Genomic DNA, 21513 nt, shown 5'->3' on the forward strand with positions numbered 1-21513 from the left:
CCTCCATATTGAGCAGAATAAATGTGATTTAACATTTACCATCATGTCCAACGTGTTTTGTTTTTTTGTTTTTTTATTGAGTAGCCTGCCACAATAAAAAAAAAAAAAAAATCAAATAATAGTTCACTTTGTTAGAAAATGCATGGCATGAGGTTCCAGGCTTCCTTTGTGGAGCGAATGCTGCGACGACAAGGGAGCGATGTAATTACATCAAACATGGCAACCGGCGCAGGTGCTAATATATGCTAATGAGTCATTTCCCGGGCTCCACAATCTGGACACGAATGTATTTAAAGAGTGAAGCAACAAAACAAGCCCAGCAGCACTTTTCTTTTGCTTTTTTGTGCTTTTTTACACACATGTGTGCTTGTGGTGATTGGCTGTAAATATTTTATAAATGCTAATCAGATAAGTAGTGAAACCCCTTCGGCGTACACTTGTTTAGACGTTTAAATTGTAATCCCTCTCTCACTAGATTCAACGGGGACATTTTCTTGATGAATTACAATCTTATCTTATATCAATTTTCCTTAATGGATGTAATTGAATTTTAGTAATTGAATTGTAGAAAAGATGATTCTTTTTCTTTCTTTTTGTTTTTTGTTTTACATTCAAAATATTGTTGGTCTAGAATTAAAAATGTCATTATATCATTTTTGTAAATAAATTACAAATAAATAAAGGCCATTAAAGGCCGTTAACCTGGAGCAGTCATTTAAGTAATTTATATATATATATATATATATATATATATATATACATATATATATATATATATATATACAACAAAGACTAAAAAAAGTTAATTTGCCTTTTTAGGACTAATTTTTTTTATAAAATAATGGTAAATAGATTTCTTCTAGGAGATTAGAATTAACAAAATAAAAATAAAAATAAAATAATAAAAACAGATTAAAAATTTAATTTTGCCTTTGGAGATTAGCATAAGAATACAAACATTAAAAAAAAAACTATGTGGTGATTAAAGTAAGTACAGCATTTTAAAATGTAATTTCCTTTTGGATTTAAAAATAGTGATATATATAATAAATGTCAAAAATAAAACTTAAGGAACAAAATTAAAAACAAATACTGTACAAAAACCATTCAAAAGATGCAGGATTTTTTTTTTTTTACTCATCTAAATACAAATAAAATGACTCCAATTTGTGCAATAAAAATATTTTTTTTAAAACTCAGGCACACAAAAATGAACTGTAGATACAGAAAAAAAACATATTTTTCTAATTTGTAAAAAGTTACATTGCTTTTTGGGGTGGTGGTGGCGGGGTCCAATTCACAGAGAGAAATTACATCTCATAATGAGCACCACAAGGTCCACTTAAGTCACCAAATCCACTCCACTCTGCTTTTCCCCATAAAGGGACCAAGGGACGGCTGTTGTCGTCATGACTACAAGAATTCCAGCATCAGTTGGGCTACGTGCATTACAAGTGGACTCTCCTAGTGCGGGGAGTGTGCCATATGCTCGGCAGGATGATAAAAGTCAGCGGAGGGCCCTCCATCAAAGGCGACGTATGAAAATATCAACATCACGGCGGGTACAAGACTTCTGTTACTGGAGCCAAATTTAGATCAAACGCAGCCTGGGCAAGGCGGGTTGCAGACTGGATGGAAGTGGGGGGGGGGGGTCACGCCGGGGTATGCATTTGTCCAAGGAAACGTCTTCATGTTCCTAATCGCAACACGAAATTCATTTTCTCCCGACCAATTTGGAAGTCGTTGATGTCGTGTCCTTTCCAGGTCACTCATACTGTAAACGAAATAAACGGAGAGCATACTGTACCAGCGTGAATTTGGCAAAATGTGGATGCAAATTAACATTTTGATGTTTTCCTCGTTTGTGTGTTGGCGTCTGAGCGGGAGGGCGCGCGCACACACATCTGCGTTGACTCGAGTGGCGTGAATGAGTGTAAAATTGCAATATAGAGCTGTTGGACTGACGGGAGGAATGGTAATACACAAAGTGATTTGTAAATAAAGATGAAAAATAACACGGTGGTGCCTTGAGATACGTGTGAACCCACATGCGAGGTTTTCATTTGCTGTCAAACTAAACATCAAACAAAAATTGCTGGAGTTTTTTTGGTAAGCCGAAACGGCTTATGCGATCTCCAATAATTTCAACGGCAGAACAGCAGAGCAGCAAATTACTAATAATATTAAAATATTGACTTCTTCTATCAAATTGATTTGATTTTAAAACTTTTAATAATAATAATCATTATTATTATGATATATGTGATATGAAATGCATGAAATGCAATTAAGCGAGGGGGGTGGTAAAACCCAGACAGGTGACCATATAAATCACAGCTCCTGATGTCATGTATCACTGTTAGCACTCACCTGGCATCTTTCATCCTCCTCAGCTGCCGTCTCTCCCAAGAGGAGCTCGCACGCCGCTGCCATCTGGCCCGCTTCCTGTCATCATTAACCCGGGAGGGGGTTGGCTCTGCAAGGGGGCTCTTACACCACACACACACACACACACGCACACACACCCCTGCACATACACACACACACACACACATTAAAACAGAAAATGAAAATAAAGAGAAATTGGGAATTTTCATGAAAAATAAGCCTCATGTATCAAAGGAATAACTTATTTTTACACTTGTATGAGCGTTAAAAAGAATATTAATTTGTTGCGTTCATGAATCTGAGTATACCCCTAAAAATTGTTCATTAAAATGTCTTTATTCATTTTTGATTTTTTTTACTCATTGATCGCAAAGATTTAGTTTATTGGTTCATTGTAAATAAATGTGAATATTGGATCACAAGAGCACTCTACGGGACATTTATCATCGGCTGTGCTATTATAAACAAGAATAATAGAGCATAATAATAATAATAATAATAATAATAATAATAACAATAACAATAACAATAATAATAATAAATAATCATAATAATAATAATAATAATAATAATAATAATAATAGTTGCTAATCACTTTAGCTAAAAGGCGCGCCTCCCCTACAGTTTCCTCCCCATTGTTCGCCGCCATCTTTTTGCCACGGATATCCGAAGGCGACAAACGTAGTGAACGTAGTTCCTCAACATCATGACTTCCGCACATGAAACAAATGCAATGCACTTATTTTGTCACTTGAGGAAACACAGAAAAATATGGCGGGCCAAATAAAAAACATGCATCGGGCTGCAGATGGTCCCCCGGGACGGACTTTGAACACCACCGGTTTGTAGCAGAAAAGTAAGAGGTCGGCTACAGATATGTCCTCGTTGACTTTGTTCAGAATGTTCCTCACACTTGCTTGGCTATTCCCTCTTCCCGATCCTTCCCAATCGCCAGCTGCCCGAGCCTTCAGCTCTTCCTTTCCACGCGAGTGAAACAGCCGGCGGGATTCCGTCTTATAGGCGTCCAACCGTGCCGCCCGACGGGGAGTCTGGGGAAGAAGAGGCCGCTCGCTTCCGACGCTTTTCGTTGGCAGCTAGACGGCTCAAATCCCAGCTCGGAGAGTGACTTGGCACGTGGCGGTCCTTTGGAAGCTCTCCACTTCAGAGGAGCCACGGCACATGCTAGCTGTCACCCGAGAGCCCGAGGCCATGTTGGCACACTCGAAGACGGAGCCGACGTGGGGATAGAGAGAGAAGCCTCGTTTATCGCGGGGGATATGTTGCGGACCCACCCAGGGTAGAAGAAAATCCACAATGTAGGTAGAGAGTAGGGCTGAAAACTTAATCGAATTCAAATAGACATCGCAATGGGGTAGGACAATCACGTTAAATCACGATGGCTATATTGAAGGGGGTGGGGGGGGGAATCTCAATTAGTTTTGTGAAAATGTTTCAACCCTAATAGAGAGACCATATAATTTGAATAGAGCTACAATTAATGAAATAATCAAGGAATCTGTCAATTAACATTCACAGCCATTGACGTGTATAGAAACCAAAAAGTACATTCATTTTACTGGGCCCGGCAGTGAATGAGTCAGATCAAATAAAATCATGTTTAAATTTCCATCTTGTTATTCAATCATTCTGTCTTCAAAGGGGACTACAGAAATCGTTTAGAGATGAAATTCTGTGCATCTGGACCTATTTAAATCAGAAATAGGATCTAAACGATTCATCGATTATCAAAAATAATTAGCGATTAATTTGATAGTTGATTAGTTGTCGATTAATTTATCAAATATTCATTGCACCTTTAATTTTAACATCACAAAATATAATGTAAACGCAGTATAATTCAACAATTATTCAATAGCAAGAATTCACTGCATAGCCTTCACTGTGACTCATTGGGGATGCGTTGCCGCAGGCCTACAGAGGGGTTATTATTTGTTAGCTTCTTATCATCTCAACGAACTGGCGTCCACCCAAAACATTCCTCTTCCCGTTTCGCAACCTACACCTGCCCCGATCCCCCGACGACGTGGTCCCCGCTTTTCCCCGCCATAAACGCCAGCAGCTGCTCGGGCAAGCAGCCACGTATTCTTGACTTTTTTTTTTCTTTTTTTTTGCCGCAAAGCCCGCCCGCCGTAAAGAAATTTAGCACAATTAGCTCCCTAATTGCCTCTAAACAAGCCAGGCGTCAACGATAAAAAAGAAGCTGTGTGGCGTAGGTAGAGAGACTCGAGAAAAGCTTCTGGAAAAGGACCAAAACCAGCAAAGATCTCAAAGTAAATCGCAGAGGAGTACAGTAGCTAATGAATGCGAAAATTAGCGAGAGGAGGTGCCTCCTAAAGACTTCAAAAAATAGATTTTATAAATCTATATTCACTTTGATAGATTATATATATATATATATATATATATAAATATATACACACACACTTTTAATATATGAGATAGTTTATAAATCTATATGCATTTCATTAAATGAGAGAGTGTACCTTGTTGCCAATTGATTGAGAAATTCACATTTTCTGGCATTTTTATCAATGTGTTATCGCTACTTCTTTAAAACAGTAACATACTGATTCAAACTGTTTTATGTTTAACTTTATAAGAACTTTTTTCATTTTCTTTTCTTTTTTTACTTTGACGAATACAACATTGTTCATGTTTCAATGAAATATATTGCACTTAATAAAACACTACTGTTTTATTTAATTGTATGCAAATATAATACGCAATATAATTCAACGTTTTTGTTATTTTCTTTCCCAAAATGAGTCTCAGTCAGTCAATGTCTAGTTGGCATTTGATTTAGACAATTACAATATATTTTTTGAAATATAAACTAATAATCAAAATGAAAGTCACCAAGCATGTCTTCAGTATGTAATTTTCTCCAACACCCATACTGTAAGAGAGCACAAAATAGCAAAAGAGATACAGTTTGCAAGCACCATCTAGTGCTTTAGTTAGGAAATAGCTGTGCAGAATGGTAAAAATGTCGGTTTATTACATCTTTTTCATTAAATTAGTTTGAAATTGGATAGTGGATTTAAATCACTGCTTTTCAGGTCATTCTAAATGGTAAATAATGTTGTCAACATAAGAAATACTTTGCAATCCCCTGCACCTTAGACACTAGTACAAAATTGAATACATTAAAATACTAAATAAATAAAATAAAATAAAATAAAGGTATTGTTCCTATCCACTGCTGTTTTTCAGCTTCGCGTTTTGCTCGTCCCAAAATCTTCGAGGCTTCCGTACGACACCACAAACAAACATGGCGGCGCGCGTGAAGTCCTTTGACTGAAGGCGAAAACACAACAAAAAAGTATCGTCGCCATTTGGAATCGTTTCGAATCGAGCAATAAAATAATGTTGAGCAGAAGCGGCATCGCTCCCACCGGCTTAACTCACCATGTCCAAGCCGAGGACGCCCTCCACGATGACCGCTTCGTCGTCTTCTCCGTGCGCCTCTACCAGTGATCCGCCGAGGTCCGTTTCGAACGTTTGTCACGGAAAAAGCCAGGATAAGAAAAACGCCGTAGTTCCCTTAGCGACAGTCTGTAAAGGTAATTATTATTTAAATTAACGTGCTTGTTTGTTAATCAAAGTTTTTTTTTTTAAGTGTCGCTTGCGCATCTACAGCAGAGCAGGAGTGGTGGGGAAAGGGTCGTTGGGGAATACAAGTCATGAATTATGTGCTTATTTATTGTCAAGTTTGCAGTATGTGTAAAACATACATAGGGTTGAAATTGTGTTCCTCAAGTGCCCACAGTGCTACAACAACCAAGTACAAGATGTATAAAAAAAAAGTTCTTAATTACAGTACACTTTTTGTGTGTGACGTCATTACTCATTTACGTCGCAACAGGCATCGGTCAAGTAAACAAACGATTCCTAGGCATCAAATTACTGCGTTAAATATTTTTTTCGTTTTTATTTCCCACCCTGATCGTTCTCTGAAAGTAGTTCCTTTCTGTTAACTGTCATGTTGCGAGTGTAAGTGGTTCACGTCAGCGGTGACACACTTTGAAATACAGAAGCTGCTTTGAAAGATTTTTTTTTTTTACTCCAAATCACATTATCTTCAATTTCTTGTTGTGGCTACCACAAAGAGCTGCAGAGTCCTCAGCGTCAAGGGTACAGCATATTCTGCGGATCCAACCATGGAGACTCTCCGAGTGACCCGGAGCCATCACAAGACATCGTATGGGGTGCCATGTCACCTCCCAACGCTGGTAAATCACAAAAACACTTTTGGCATTAAATCTACTGAACAGTAAACGAACACCAAGTGTATGAACACATTCTGTGCATAAACTAATTATCAGAAGACTGGAAAGTTACTGACAATGAAAGCCTAAAACAAAAATGTAAGTGTGTGTGTGCTAAAGCAAAAATGTAAGTGTCTGTGTGTGTGTGTGCAATCATTACTGATAAATTTGCTCCCTATTGTATCTGAAATCCACAATTTTCTTGACATATGTATATGTTGAATAGGCCTTCCAAAGATGGAGCTATTTGTAGTTGAGTTATTCAAAAGTCATTTGTCCATATTATGTCCCCTAAACTGCCTCTTGTTTTCAGGGGCGGGTCCGAATGGCAGAACCTTGGAAATAGCCGACATTGTCAATCTCATCGCGCCAAAGGTTAGTTGCTCTTCTTCCACGGAAAAAAAAAAAAAAGGAGTTGGGTTTATCTTGTGCGCTGTCGGAAAACATTTTGCATCTCGCAGGACACGAAACCACGAGGACCGCTGTCGCCTTTGTGGCAGTGGATGGGCAGCCCCACACCCTTGACGCCAGAGGTGCCCAAAGCCAGAGCGAGGAACAAGTCCATTCGGTGAGTTGTCCAATGAGAAGCAAACTATGGTAGGTGAATGCTGTCCCGGGGGTGCAGGAGGTTAAAAGTGGATTGTTTTGTCACAAATAGAATTGTTTGAATAGGAGTAATTCCTTTGTACAAAATAGTTCAGAACAGGATTTTCATTTCCTTGTTTGAGGGTGTGCACAGGGTAATAGGGGGTGCGCCACCAGTCAGGACCTTGAAAACTGTGAAGAATATTATAGGAGCAATCATGTTATCAAATGTAATCAGGAATAAACCTAATATCACACATAGTCAAATATCACAACACTCTAATATCACACAAAGTCTAAACATCACTCAACATTACAAAAGAATAAAGTCTCACACCACACAACACTATATTATGAGATATTGTTGCTAATTTCGGTTCATTCATTAACCAACAAATCTGGGAACTAAACAACACAGCCACCTGCACCTTGGTTGAGGCAACCACTCAGGTCGGGGCAACCGAACAAACTCCACTCGAAATAAACATGAAAGGAGACAGATGTGGACCGGACAAACATCGGCTAGGACCAGAATACACATACCTTTGAGATTGAATGTACCTTTGATACTGTTGTGTAAACCTGTATTGATTGTAATGTGTCGGCACATGTCGACGTGACTTATGATTCTCAATAAAAGGCCCGGGGAGAATTGGAGGTTCAGAGATCAGACCTGTTCACTGGGGTTTCATCTCTCCTGGCCAGAAACTTGCTGACTGCGGTTCGTGTCCGAATTCCTACTTGCCGAGGAGGGAGTCGCTCCTCCACACTGGGATGATTCTCCCTTGACAAAAACTAATAAAAGCAAACAAAATTCAAGAACAAAAGTCAAAACTAAAGAAAAATCCAAAACTATTATCACCTCAATTCAGTGTGTTAATGATAAAGTAAAAATGATGGTTCCCTTCTCCAGGCAAAACAGCGTAAACGAGTTGATAAGACTGGCCCGGCAGTTTGACGAGAACATGCAGCAGGACAAGCAGGCGTCGGCCCGGTCAAGCAACAACAACAAACTTGACAAAACGGCAAGAGAAACGCCGTCACCGCTGAACCAAACCGAGGCCGACTTCCGGGCTCTTTTCGACTCGTCCACTCAGAAGATCAGCGGTGACCTCAGCCCAGTCTCCTCCCGGGACAAAAGCCAGCTCAACCATTCCAGTTCTGGTCCTAACAAAACCAAGGAGTCAAGCAGCAAGTGTGCCGACTTTGACGACGACTGGGACAATGACGACATGCTCAACGATCCTTCTTTGCTGGCCCTGATGCAGAATCCCGACCAGGATTCAGGCCCGGTCCGCCATTCCACTCTGACCAACCTGCGGGACTTGTGTCCCAAAGTCAAGGCCTCCACCAGAAGCACTTTTAAATTGGAGCCCAACCCTTACTTCCAAACATCTGTTCCACGCAACCTAGAAACATCCAAGCACAAGAATTCCAACTGTAAATGGGACGACAGGGACGACGACACGCTCTTCTACCAGGCTTGCGACACCGTGGAGAGGCTCTCCCAACCCGCAACGACCAACACCACCACGCCGCTGCCCATCCACCAAATGTTGCCCGCCAACAGGAAATCTCCTCGCACCTTCATGCGTTCCTGTTCGTTACCGGGCGAAACTCTGAAAGCGCGGCCTGGATGTAACACTCCGGTGTCCAAGAGTCTCCCAGCAGGAGGCCACGTAGCAGCCGGGCGGGAACCCTTGCATGCGGCCCTCAAGAGGAGCGTGTGCCACACGGCGGTGAAGAGCAATAAAGGTAACATCAAGTGCATGCCGTGCTTTTTGTGTGTGTGTGTGTGTGTGTGTGTGTGTGTGCTCAGATAAATTTATCAAGTTTTTAAAGTGTCTTTTAATTGTCAAAATTCCCCCTTTCCTTTTTTTCCTTTCCTCCTGCAGTTTTGGTCAGCAACCAGATGGCAGGCAAGTGTTCGGCAGCTGAAATTGAACGCAAGAAGCAGGAAGCTTTGGCCAGGAGGCGGCAGAGGATGCAGAACGTGCAGAAACCGTAGAAAAAAAAACACACACACCCTGGACTTCATTATGCTGCTATTGACAAGATTGACAAGTCACGGGGGTGACAATCAAACGTTGGTTTTTATTTCTGTCATCTGTTTTTGCTGATTTTGGAGGAAGTACCTGACCAAGCGCTTCATTCAAATACTTGAACACTCTCATTCGTTTTTGGTTTACTGTGATAGTATTGGACGATAATGTGACACATTTGAGTGTTTTGGGGGTTTTTTTGTTTAGTTTTTTTGCACATCTTGTCACGTGTTAGGACATTGTTTCCAAGTTTTCGGTGTCCGTTGTGAAGGAATGCTCAGAGTGACCGGAGAAATAAAAATCATTGTTCTGCTACCCTGCTTTTTTTTTTTTTCTTTTTCAAACGCAAGTCTTGAGAAAACGTACATTATTTCAGATTTTTTTTTCCTGTAAAGACTTTTTCCACAATTATTTTTTTTAAAAACATGTTTTTAAATTTGTGGTATTTTAAATCTAAGACTGAAAATGTACAATCTTTTTTTTCTAACATCAAACTTCTTTTTTTTTTACTTATAATACCAGGAATATATATATTTTTTGCACTACATGACCTTATTTTCTTGATACGTTTCGCAAGAGTGTGTCACTGATGGAGCATTGAAAGCATCCTACTGGTCTTGGTGCCTTCTCGCTGGCACCTGTTTTTTATTCGGTTCCTGTTGACAGGCTCGAGTGGACGTTTCATTGTTGAGAATGAGGAATTATTTTTTTTTTTAATCTTGCGTATAATTTGTGCTCAGCTGCTTGCCCAAGAGCACAATGTTGGCCTTTGTGCTCCCTACAGGCCCCTTATCGTACTTCCCAGGTGTGTTTGGAGTAATAAATTGTCCTCTGAATCCTGTTCCGTAAATCACAAGCAGAGAAATTTGCCGCATCATGAAAAAGCTTTTGGTTTTATGAGCGCCATTATACTTTTTTTTTACGATGACTCCGATGTATTTCAGCTATCTGATGGAGCTAACAGGTGTGCGGAGAAGGCACAATATCATTCGCCAGGAGGTCATTGGCGATGTTATCGGATGTACTGATGACCTCCTGCTTAGTGACATCAGCGTTCTTTCTCCAAAACTGCACGTCTTCATACCTCCGCCCACGCCATGCAGCCAAACTATGATGCCTTCTCCAAAAGTGAAAGTCAAAACTTCAGGACTTAACATCACGAGTGAGCAACACGCGGCTCACGAATGACCTCCCGGTGAATGACTTCGGCTTCCTTTCTCGGCAACCGTGTTTGTATGCATTCTCCTCATGTTTAGCACACACGCTTTGATCTCTTGTCCTCGTCCGCTTATTCTCTTCAGGTTTAGCGCACACACATACACACGTTTGCACAGGCGAGTGGCAGCAAGCTGCGAGCGGCAGCAAGCTGTCAGCGGCGTTAAATGACCTGTGACTGTTTTCACGGTGCGTGTCATTAGGCAGCTTTAGATTTGTTTCAACAGCGCTTCACCTGCGGGCTCCATTCACGGGCCCCCAGGTATGACGACCTGCACCGGCACCGGCACCACCCCCGCCCCACAATCCCTTGGCAAAATTCCCCTGCTCACAAGCCCAACCAAGAACAAACCCTTGTGGAAAGTCGTAAAAACAGGCTGCATTTTTTTTTTGTTTTCACAACGCACCGAAGAAGTTTGTTTTAAAAAAGGCGATTTTTTTTTTCTTACCTAATGTCTCTAATTCAAACCAATTCAGTGGGAAAATATTCACATCATTCGGGACATTTTGGTCAATTTTTTTGTTTGTTTGTTTTTTGCATTCCACCCCAGCAAGACCACATTTTCCATCCATCCATGCATCCATGATCAGAGCCGTTTATACTCACAAGGGTCAAGGGAGTGCTGCAGCCTATTCCAGCGGTCGACGGGCAAGAGGTGGGGTACACCCTGGACTGGTTGCCAGCCAATCATTTTTTCATGCAGAAAATCCTATAAATGAATGGAGATCATTTATAAATTTAACTCATACTTCTATAGTTCATACTTCAAAATGTTTAGCTCACTCGTGACATATCGCAAAGAATTTTGCCCATCCCTCAAGTCTCCAAATCTTTCACTATTTAACACTTTTCATAACAATCTAAAATTTTGACATTTACCCTATTTTCTTTTCCTCACATTTTTCAATTGATTTAAACCATTCCAACTTCAAACTGTTCAGATCTACAGAGACATTTTTCACATTCCGCCACTTGTGTCTATATTTTCCAAGACAAAGTTCATCCCCATTGAGGACAATAATTACGCTCCAAATTCTCAGGTGACTTTTTGCTACATGTTAGCATAGCTACTATTAGCATTTTAGCAATTCTGAATTCGAAGCAGTCCTCAAAAATCCTCATTACGGTTCACTATTCCCGTTATCATTTCCAATTGTCACATTCTAAATTTTCGTCATTTCACGTAAAATTCTATGACATTTCAGTTCAGTCTTAGCTCGTTACGTCATACTTTCAGTTAGCGTACGATCTCATTTTCCAACTTGTAGTCAGTAATAGAGCAGCAGCGTTTTTTTTGGCAGAAGTTGGAGATTGTGAGGAGGAGAAGCATTATATTTATGCGGCTGACGCAACATTGTAATTTACAAGTCGTTAATGGTGCGAATGTCTGGCGACTGGCGAGTAAGTCATGTGTAGGTCATCGTCACCCAGACGAAAGCGATAAGACATACGTGCGAAAAAAAAAAATGTTATTCCAAACTAAATCACGACTTTGGAATGGGATGGGAGTAGCAGCAAAACATTTCTTTGGGAAAGATTTACGATCGCAAGTGAACCCGCGCAACATTTTCAACGTCGCATTCGGCGGCGGGGATTTTTTCGTGAGCAATCCCGTATTGAAGCGCAGGCATGGCCATGCTTTATTAAGCATGCTGATAAGGCGATGTCAACCAGCTCGCGCACGGCCAACAAGCATTCCTGCAGCTTATATCTGCCAACACCTTTGTGCTACACTGGCTTGGGCCTTAAAGCCGCCCCTGCGCTCCCTACACAACCCCTCACACACACACACACACACACACACAAAACACTCCACCTCCTCCTCGTTTAATAGTCAGCGTGGGATTTAATGGTGTGTTGACAGCTTTAGGCTGAGGTCATTTGGTTGCTCTACAGTGACATGTCCAAGCTTCCCCAAGAGAACCAATGAGCAGCAGATGCCGACGAGCCAACGGCTGCACGATATGGCCTTCAAATCAAATCTAGGAATTATTTCACAAAAATCGCATTTTCGACTTTTAGCAATTTTGTTCTCTCTTTTTGGGTTTGTGTTATTTCTTTAGATATCAAAGAACTCAGACTCTTAACTTTACAAATCCTTGAAATGATGATGAAATGTTAATGATAATTAAGTCATGGCTACATTTGATGACATAGGCAAAAAAAAAATTGGGGGGTCAAAATGGCTGCCTTTTTATTGATTGTCGGGGTATGGACACTAAAGACTTTTTCATATATCCTAGCCTTCTTGACATTCTTAGTGTCCAAGGCTGATTTCTTTCCAGGAGGTGCGTCATGAGCGCAAAATGGCTGCTTCAAAACAAAATGGCTGACTTCTTGTTCCATTCCAGGCTCCTGAGACTTTTTTTTCTTTTTTTCTGCGTCCTGTTATGATAGACATACCCAACCAATTTCCCCGCTATTAGTATAACTGGTATCCGGGCTTATTTATTTTTAACTTCTGTGGTCCGCTGTGAGTTTTAGCAGTGTGTGTTTTAGCTGCAAAACTAACAGTGCTCAATGCTAGAACAGATTCAAATGCTAGAAATGGTCTCAGTCACCGAAGCAGTTATTTTGCTGTAACGTTGGCTCAAAGACAAGAAGCACCAATGAATAAATAAGCAGTGTTTGCAAGCACAATTCCTCTCCAAGGCAAACGGAGGCTCCCCAGTCAAATAAGACGAACCGAGGCAAACGCATTGACTCCGCACAAGCCGCTGCTTTGGGAGCAAACGAAATTAAACATTTCCATCAAAGATTTTGCTCCCAGGTCTGTCTGCAGAGTTTCTTTTGAAAAAATTGTTTTAAAAACTGATTCAAAAGTCGTTGTGTCTTCAACTTGACATTGCGCAGTATATTTATATATTCTTCTTGTCTTTTCTCAAGATTTTTTTTTTTTTAATCATCAATGTTCTGGTGCCCTTCAAACAAGACACCCTCCTGAAATTGGTATTGTCTATCAGTATCACAGGAACATGTCTAACCGTGTGTCACACAAGCGCCTCCGACATACAAGGCCTGTTTGCACGCGGCCATACACACGCGCACACACGCACACACACACTAAAGGTTATCATGGCGGGATTTTAATCTGCATGTGAAATGCGCTTCTTCCCTCGCGCCCACAATTCTTGTGTCTCGTCAGCAATCTGGCTGTAGTGCCGCCATGCAAAGGGCCTCCGTTTGTATTGATTGAATGAGAATGGAACACACGCACACACACACACACACACACACACACACAGATGACTTGGAAGGGAGGGAAGAGTGTCAGGCGTGGCGTGATGGGCGAACATCAATCATTGCCTGTCAGCCTCGCCCACTGACACCTCCTCCTCTCACTTTTCTTCTGCTTCACTGCTCGCCCTTTGTTTTCAATGGCCATGTGTGCGTGCGTGCGTGTGTGCGTGCGTGCGCGTGTGTATAAGACGTGGGCTGTTTGCAGGTGTTAACGTTCCGAGCTGCCAATTAGCTCTCGTGTCTTCTTTTCCCCCCTACAGGTCATGACAAACTTGAAGCGTTTGGTACGTGATGAACGTATGTTGACTTCTATTCATGCATGAGTTTGCGTGTTACCGCTCTCGCTCGCACATCCAATTAATGCGGAGCTGCACGGAAAAGTCGGAGTAAAGATAGTTATGCAGTACAATCTAGTGTCGATTTGTCATTCGTGAACTCACATACTTCAGAATTTTTCTCAACGTAAGGTAGAGTCAGTGCTCAATTACTTAGCAGATTTTTTTGTAAAGTCTGTTTTGTTCAGCCTCATATTGAATTTGGGTGTAATCCTACTGTGAACCACTAGATGGCAGGAAACTTTTGTTTGACGTACATACGTTTCATCGCAGCATAATTTTTGCAGATTACTGAACGTTAAATTCTCTTTAATCCTGCTTTTTACACCTACAGAACGCAAACAGCTGAATTTTCATTTCACTCTGTACGTTGTTGGGCCGGATTATTGATGTGAGATGATACGTTTGTTAGTTTGGAAAAAAAACAATCTGACTCTAAGCACATAGATTGGTCAGTACACTGTTTGTACAATATTTGAACTTCCAGAACGTAACAAACATTCCAGCTCGGAGTCCGGTGATTTATGGGCACTTCAGAGAAACATATATATTGTTTTCCATTTTTTTTTTGGGGGGGGGGGGGGTGACCCCGCAGCAGCAGTCTCTGCATACAAGCACGTTCTCTTCATGCGCTGCCAAAATCCTCAACAGCTCGTCTGTTTGTTAGCGAGAAGCCAGAGTGAGTGTTATTTGTAGCGGGTGCCGCCGGTGGTTTCAATTAGCGCTTGCTAGGATGACGGATGGCGGTAAGACAATGCGGCACAGACCTGCAGATCGCTGCCTAAATGTGTCCAAGCTTGTGTTTCCTTTTGTGCGTGTGTATTCGTGCCTTTATATTGACGCCGTCGCGGCTCCGTTTCAGGATCATATTTCATCTTCATTAAGCCATGTTGGGCCGTCTAGAACACTGCAGAAAAAAAAAATAAAAAATGAAAAAAAATCATTTTTTTAAACCCATTTAAGGATCCTCTAAGATCCACTTGGGTTTGGAGGTAATGTGTCAACTCGAAGATGCCCGCGACAAACAATCCTGTCGCGAAACACTGAGGAACGTGTCCTCAAAGAACGTTTCGTTGGTTAATTGGTTGGTTAGTTGCTTAGCCTGTTAACTGGTGTACCGATAGTATTTATTGTACTCATCAGTTAGTTTGCCGGTTGGCTGTTGCTTGCAAATAAGTTAGTCCGATATTTGGGCAGTCAAATAGTTTTGTTAGTCTCTCGTTTGGTGAGCCAGTTGATTGGAGGTTCTGTGGTTACATTGTCAGCTAATTGGTATTCAGTCAGTCACTTAATTGATTATCTAGTTAGTCAGCCAGTTATTCAGTTATCCAGAAAATAGCCAACAAACTAAAACAAATAAAAAGTATTCTCATCAATCTGTGTCAAACATCAAGAGTGTTATTTAGTTCCACGTAAGTGATCAAATGACATTTCCTTGCCCAATAAAAGACTTGACGACGAGATGCTAAAAAGCATATAGAGTCACAGTGACTCTGCTGTCTGCAGTGGAGCGAAAAAAAAAAAAAAAAGACGACGACTTCTGATTCGTGTGTATTATAGAGTTGGAGATGCACAGATGGAGTCTATGAATGATTAATAGCAGGTGATGTATTCCACAGCCAAGGAGCCGAACGTCCAAGGTAATGTCTGAATAATGAATTACCTTCACGACGCCACACTTTTTGAAAGAGGGCGAAATGCCATAACGATATTTACTTTGATTCAAAAATAAATAAATATGCAAACGCTGTTCAAAATGGACTATTATTGTAAGCTTACAGTGCCTGAAATTAACTAAAAGTGCACACATTTATTGCTGGACATACAGTACATTTGATATTTATGAGCTTCATGTAATGCATCACATTTACTCCATTACCATCTGAAATATTAAAGACGCTGCTCTTCTGACCTTAAATCCGCAAAACCGGACCGCATTACTTTAAAGAAGAATTGAATGTATTAAAGAAGAGAAAGCACAATGTAATGCATGTTACTCGCACTTGTTCCAGAATGTTTGAGACATTCAATTAAAAACAGAAGTTTATTTTTTTGGTGCATTATCTATCGACGCACGCATTGTATTTTTGTATTCACTGGCCTGTAGATGGCCAACAGGGAAATGCAACATATTCATAAATCATAGGAAGAAGTTCATTTCGGATTCAGGTCTCCATTGAAGACAGCCTGTTGTTCACAGTTACAACAGTGACCTCTAGTGCAGCTCCCTTGCCTGAAGATGTTTTTTTTTTTTTTTAAAAAAGTCACACTTCTTTTGGCCACTTGCAGAGAACAGTTATTTCAATACATTCAATCTAAAAATATATATATATCCTCAATTTGAACCGTTGATCCAACAAATGATGTAAATTCAAAAGATGACGAATATAAAATATTGGCATTATTTAAATCTATTAAAGAAACAGTTGGATTTTGACTGCATTGCATTTTAAGTATAATACATCTTAAAAAAACATGGAATATTTTCATATAAATAATAATAAATTCTCTAAATTATATTTTTAATAAATTCATAAAGTGCTATATTTGAAAAAACATTTGATTATAATAAAATTCTCATTTTGTTGTAAACACAGCACATGGAAAATTACTTTTTAAATAGATGAATGTAACTAAACTTGATTTATTTTATTCAAATAATTTAACATTAAGATATATTGAAACTAACTATGCAGTATTTTACTGTAAATATATGAAAGCTAATAATTTTACTTTAAAATATCTAAAATATAATCTATATTTCAATGTATATTTTAAATATAATAATATTATAAAAAGTAAACATCCACATTTAACAATATGCAATAACAATAAAAACTAATAATATAGGATTTCTTATCTAGTAACAGTAGAGGGTTAAAACATTTCGTCCCAAAGCAGTAACAGCAGAATTCTCTTGTAATAATCAGTGCATTATTACGCAAGTGTACCTAATGCAGTGTCCACAGAGCATACATATTTGCAAACGCATCCAGGACAAAACGCAACAGAGTCTCAAAGTATTGCTAGTGTCTCCCAAACGCGCATGCTTGTGGTGCACCAGCGAGCCCTTTCGCCCGGAGCGGCGCGCTATAAAAGCTTGATGTAGCCATATGGACTCGTACTGGCCGAGGAGATTTACAGCTAGGCCTCTCAACAACGCTGCTGGACAAAACAAGGATGTCTGAACACAGCCACTGCTCTAAATCAGGGGCACAAATGCCAATACTGCAAGTAGCCCAAGACCATGCAGACAACAAAAAAAAAAATATATATATATATTTTTTTTTTAAACAACTTGCGTGGGTGTACTCTCACGTAAATGTGCCAGTGTGTGTGCACTCATGCATCTTATTGATGCAACCGCCTATAAACTCTAATTAAAGCCCTTAACTCAGCCGTGCATTAACGTGAGCAAGCGCATAAGATGGAGTATGTGCGCAAAGTTGGTTTTTAACTGGTTCAGCTTCAGTTTGTTTGTAGATATAGTTCCTTCAGAGCACCAGCTAGATTGTGGGGTACCCCAAGGGTCAATTTTAGGTCCAGTTCATTTTAATATATATATATGACTATCACATTACAGTCATGTAGTGTGTTTACTTGCACATTCCTCGACAAGCTGCTGAACTTCACCTGATTCAGCGCCAGTGTCGGAGTGCCGTGTAAACATCCAGGGCGTCGGCCCCCCGCCGGCCTTGAATGCAAGGGGGCCCTCAGCTTCAGCTGGCCGGCTCCCCCTGCTTCCAAACAACCCACCCCCCATCGCCAAAACAGGCACAGCTTTGTTGGCAGGTGATTGATGACACATAGGAATTTCATTCACGGTCACCCTCGTGTTGTGGGGTTACCGTGACGACCAGGTGAAAACAGAGTAAAGGAGTCAGGAGTGTCCAGTTTCACGGCCTTGATGGCGAGGGGATTGGTGGGGTTGGTGGGTGGAGGGGTGTAAAAAAAGTTAAACAAACAGCTAGAGTTATCTGCAAAAAAAAAAAAAAGATAAACGCTGGGAATCACATGGTTGCTTTTTCACAGTCCGTGTTGACGTTCCACACGTGTGACCAAAAACTTTGCCACCGCAAATCTTTGTTTAATGTTCAATATTTGACACCACCGCACCACACCTTGAATGACACAAAGGAAGCCTCACTTTTATTTAAAACGTGATCCAGTGCCCCCTACCTGAAGTACGCATGAACACTAATTTGAAACTCTGATTCAAAACCCTGTCTTCAAAACCATAATCTTTACTTTAAATCCAAACTCTGATAGCCTAATGTAGTCTTAAAACCCTCATTTGAAACCATAACATGTCCTTCAAATGCTGTTGACCCCTAACCCTTGTTTGAAACCATAATCCTGGCTTGAAACCGTAACCTTGCTCTCAAACCCTACATCAAAATCCCAACCCTACTTCAAAACCCTAACCCTAGTTTAAAACCCCAACAGTGGTTTGAAATCCTTGTTTTGAGTTTTTTTTCCAAACCTTCACATTGGCTTGAAACCCTAATCCCGAAAATGTTTGAACACGTATGGGCATTTTTGGAGCCTAAAATCAAGCTTCGTAATAAGGGCCAAAACGCAAACGGTGGCTCGCATTCAAACCCAGAACTTCAAAGTTGTGAGGCAGAGGTGCCAACCGCTAGGTCACCGTGCTGTCCCTGAGGCACTACATTTAGTGTAATTGGCTTTATTTGAGCTCACTCCATTTTTTGGGTGGGAATTCCTGAGTGGGAATCGAATGTCATTGGGTCCTGATTGTCTGCGTGATGTTATCAGGAGGGAAAGAAGCGAAGAACATGCACGCAATCAGCAGGGTCACAGCTCCAGCCAAAGCCATCCATCACGGCGAGGGAGGGGAAGCCGACAACACGCACACACACGATACGCAACTGGCTTTTTTTTTTCACTCCTTTCTCTTTCCTTGCTCATGTACCCGCCATTCTGATTAGGTGCTGACTGAAACGTCAGGCGCTGTGACATCGACGCGACGAAGCCTAAACGACTCCGTTGGGAACGCGAGATCCCACCCTTGTTCCGATGTTCGGGATGAGATGCTCATTGGATGTCCACTTCTGATCAAGCGATTTTTTTTTTTTTTAAGTTACTTCGGTTAATGTGGAAGTCCATCTGTAAGTTTATAAGTTCAAGTTTCAAGTATCCAAAAATAATAGACTGGACTGCAATTCCAGCGCGCTTGAATGGAAGTCCAATAACTTGGAAAGTGAACGGAAACTTCACGGAAAAGTGCAACAAGAGTCCAGAATGAAGACAAGAAGGAAGACGGTTGACATTTGGAATGTTTATTGCCTTTTCTCTGGCTTCTTTGGGGTTGAACAAAAAAGTGTCACTGATGAAAAGGAAAATGAATGCTAATGATGGCAACTGAACAAAGTTTAGCACCAAAAGTACTGTAGGGTCAGAAACTTCAAATGTTGTCCTAATCCAGGCTTCAAACCCTACTCCGTGTTTAACTCATACACTACCAGCCCAGTAAAAAAAAAAAAAAAATAATAATAAAAATAAAAGAATTTTGACGTATTTAGCCGTCACTGGTATTGAATGAGTTAAAAGCCTCACCAAGCCTTGAAACCCACATTTGACTCCCTAACCCTGCCTTGAAACCTTACTTTGAAACCCTAACCAAGGCTTGAAACCCTACTTTTGAACGCTAACCCTTCTGAAAAACTGAATTGAAACCCTAACATGACTAACATTTATTTGAAATCCTACCTAGTGGTTTGAAACTCTAAACCTGCCCTGAAAAGTGTTTCATATTAGAATTATGAAATGGAAACGTTGAGATAGAAACTTTAGATTCTAAGGCTAACGCCTTGAAACCCTAACTTCAAACCTGAATTCCTTACTCGAGAAGCTGATCTCACCTGTCCAACCTTGTTAAAAAAAAAGTTGAATCAAAAGAAAAAAAGGAAAACATTGAAGGGAAACCAGGTGGAAAATGTTGATGATGAAATAAAAGTGAGCCCAACACTAAAAGTCACCAGGAAGTGATTTTCAAAATGACTTTGTCCAGGTGTCCTCATCGACCACCACGGCAACAGGAAGAGGCGTGGCCGGGCGTGCGTGCGGCGCCCTCGGCCGACCCTCGGCAAATAGGATGTCTGCATGTGTTATGGGGGCTATTGTTTCCTCTAAACATCTAGCACCAGGGCAATAACAATCGCATCAAGCCAAAATCGGGTTAGCCCGGAATGGAATTAAACTCGCCGCGACCCTGCTGTCTGTTTGCCTCGCAGGCCCTCCATTAATAACATCTAATCTAATCGAAGACGCTCAGATGGATGGACGGCAGGCCTGGCCGTCCGTGCGCCCGAGTGCGAGTGTGCGCGCATACCGTACGCATTTGTCTTGACTTAACTTTGTGTTTTTGTTTTTTTTTTTTGCATATGAACATTTTGGGGCGTCTAACTGCGGCTTTGTATCTTCTTAGGAGTGTGTGTGTGTGTGTGTGTGTGTGTGTGTGTGCATGTCTTTCTGTATTTGTTCAACTCAAGTCACATTTGATTTTATTTTTTTTCTTCCCCTAAATCAGACAGGTGAGCCAATTACAGTGAGAAAAGGGAAATTCGAGTAAATCAGAAGTTTTGAGCCGGTATTTTTAAATGATGGTTCAAATTGGGGTTTCAAGCCTGGGTTAGGGTTTCAGATTAAGGGGTTAAACCAGTATTGGGGTGTTAAATTAGGGTTTCAGGCAACGTTTACGGGTTGAAAGTAGAGTTTTGAAGCATGGTTTGGGTTTCAAATTAAGTTTTGGTTCCAAAATAGCATCTCAAGCTACGATGTAGTTCCGTTCTGTTCAGTGTGTCGTTTCGACATGATATACAAGTCTTGTATCACACACACACACACACACAATATAAGTCTCATGTTTACCGTCGTGTCGCTTCCGGTGTGTAAAACACCGGCCACGGTCTCTATAGTTCCTGTTTTTTTTTTTTTTACAAGCTCTTATCTTTATATCGCCGCTCTTCTTCTTTCTCACGGTGTCCAGCCATGGAGTCGCTTTTCCATGAGAAATGGCGGCAATTTAAAAGGAACATTTTGACATTAAGCGGTACAGATAATGGATGGAGAAAACCCGTGTGAAGGAATGACTTCTTTTTTTTTTGCTTCTGTCCACAACGTGGTTTTAATAGTTTGGGATTTTATATTATTGTTATTGCGTTTTGACTTTTCTTTTGGGAATTCAGTTAGTTTTATTTAGTTTTCAGAGTGGGTTTGTTAGTTTGAAGTAGTTTATAAATTCTTTGAAAAGGCCTTGCCTTAGTTTAGTTTTTATTACTTTTAGAATTAGAATTAGAAATCCCTTTATTGTCATTGTACTCAAGAGTGCAACGAGATTTGAGGTTAGTCCATTTTTAGTGAGTTTTATAAACAAAGCATTTAATTTTAGTTAATTT

General features: G+C 40.6%; 1 protein-coding gene and 1 long non-coding RNA gene across 2 annotated transcripts in view; one reads left to right on the plus strand and one right to left on the minus strand.

Moving 5' to 3' along the window:
* The first annotated feature begins 5634 nt into the window (after positions 1-5634).
* LOC148330012 (uncharacterized) lies at positions 5635-9619 on the plus strand. Its single transcript, XM_088305656.1, has 6 exons — positions 5635-5972; positions 6519-6641; positions 6991-7052; positions 7139-7245; positions 8176-9017; positions 9158-9619. The coding sequence occupies exons 1-6, from the start codon at positions 5819-5821 to the stop codon at positions 9268-9270; spliced, it is 1401 nt and encodes a 466-aa protein (XP_088161782.1). The 5' UTR covers positions 5635-5818; the 3' UTR covers positions 9271-9619.
* Positions 5818-21513, minus strand: part of LOC148330013 (uncharacterized) — a 36797-nt gene continuing 21101 nt past the window's right edge. The window contains exons 2-3 of the long non-coding RNA XR_015845179.1: positions 11127-11229; positions 5818-5964 (exon numbers count right to left, since the gene is read on the minus strand). This is a non-coding gene — a long non-coding RNA (uncharacterized LOC148330013). The remainder of the gene's footprint in view (positions 5965-11126; positions 11230-21513) is intronic.

The sequence above is a fragment of the Idiotropiscis lumnitzeri genome, chromosome 9, assembly GCF_059441095.1.
Source record: "Idiotropiscis lumnitzeri isolate Australia: NSW breed Sydney's pygmy pipehorse chromosome 9, RoL_Ilum_1.0, whole genome shotgun sequence".
In the NCBI taxonomy this organism is placed as follows: Eukaryota; Metazoa; Chordata; class Actinopteri; order Syngnathiformes; family Syngnathidae; genus Idiotropiscis; species Idiotropiscis lumnitzeri.

What these genes read in the sequence shown, in the direction of transcription:
- LOC148330012 (XM_088305656.1), top strand. Translation starts at nt 5,819, where the DNA reads ATGTCCAAGCCGAGGACGCCCTCCACGATGACCGCTTCGTCGTCTTCT. An exon ending in CTTAGCGACAGTCTGTAAAG is followed by an intron (nt 5,973 to 6,518) that starts GTAATTATTATT and finishes GCTACCACAAAG; the next exon opens with AGCTGCAGAGTCCTCAGCGT. An exon ending in GCGAGGAACAAGTCCATTCG is followed by an intron (nt 7,246 to 8,175) that starts GTGAGTTGTCCA and finishes TCCCTTCTCCAG; the next exon opens with GCAAAACAGCGTAAACGAGT.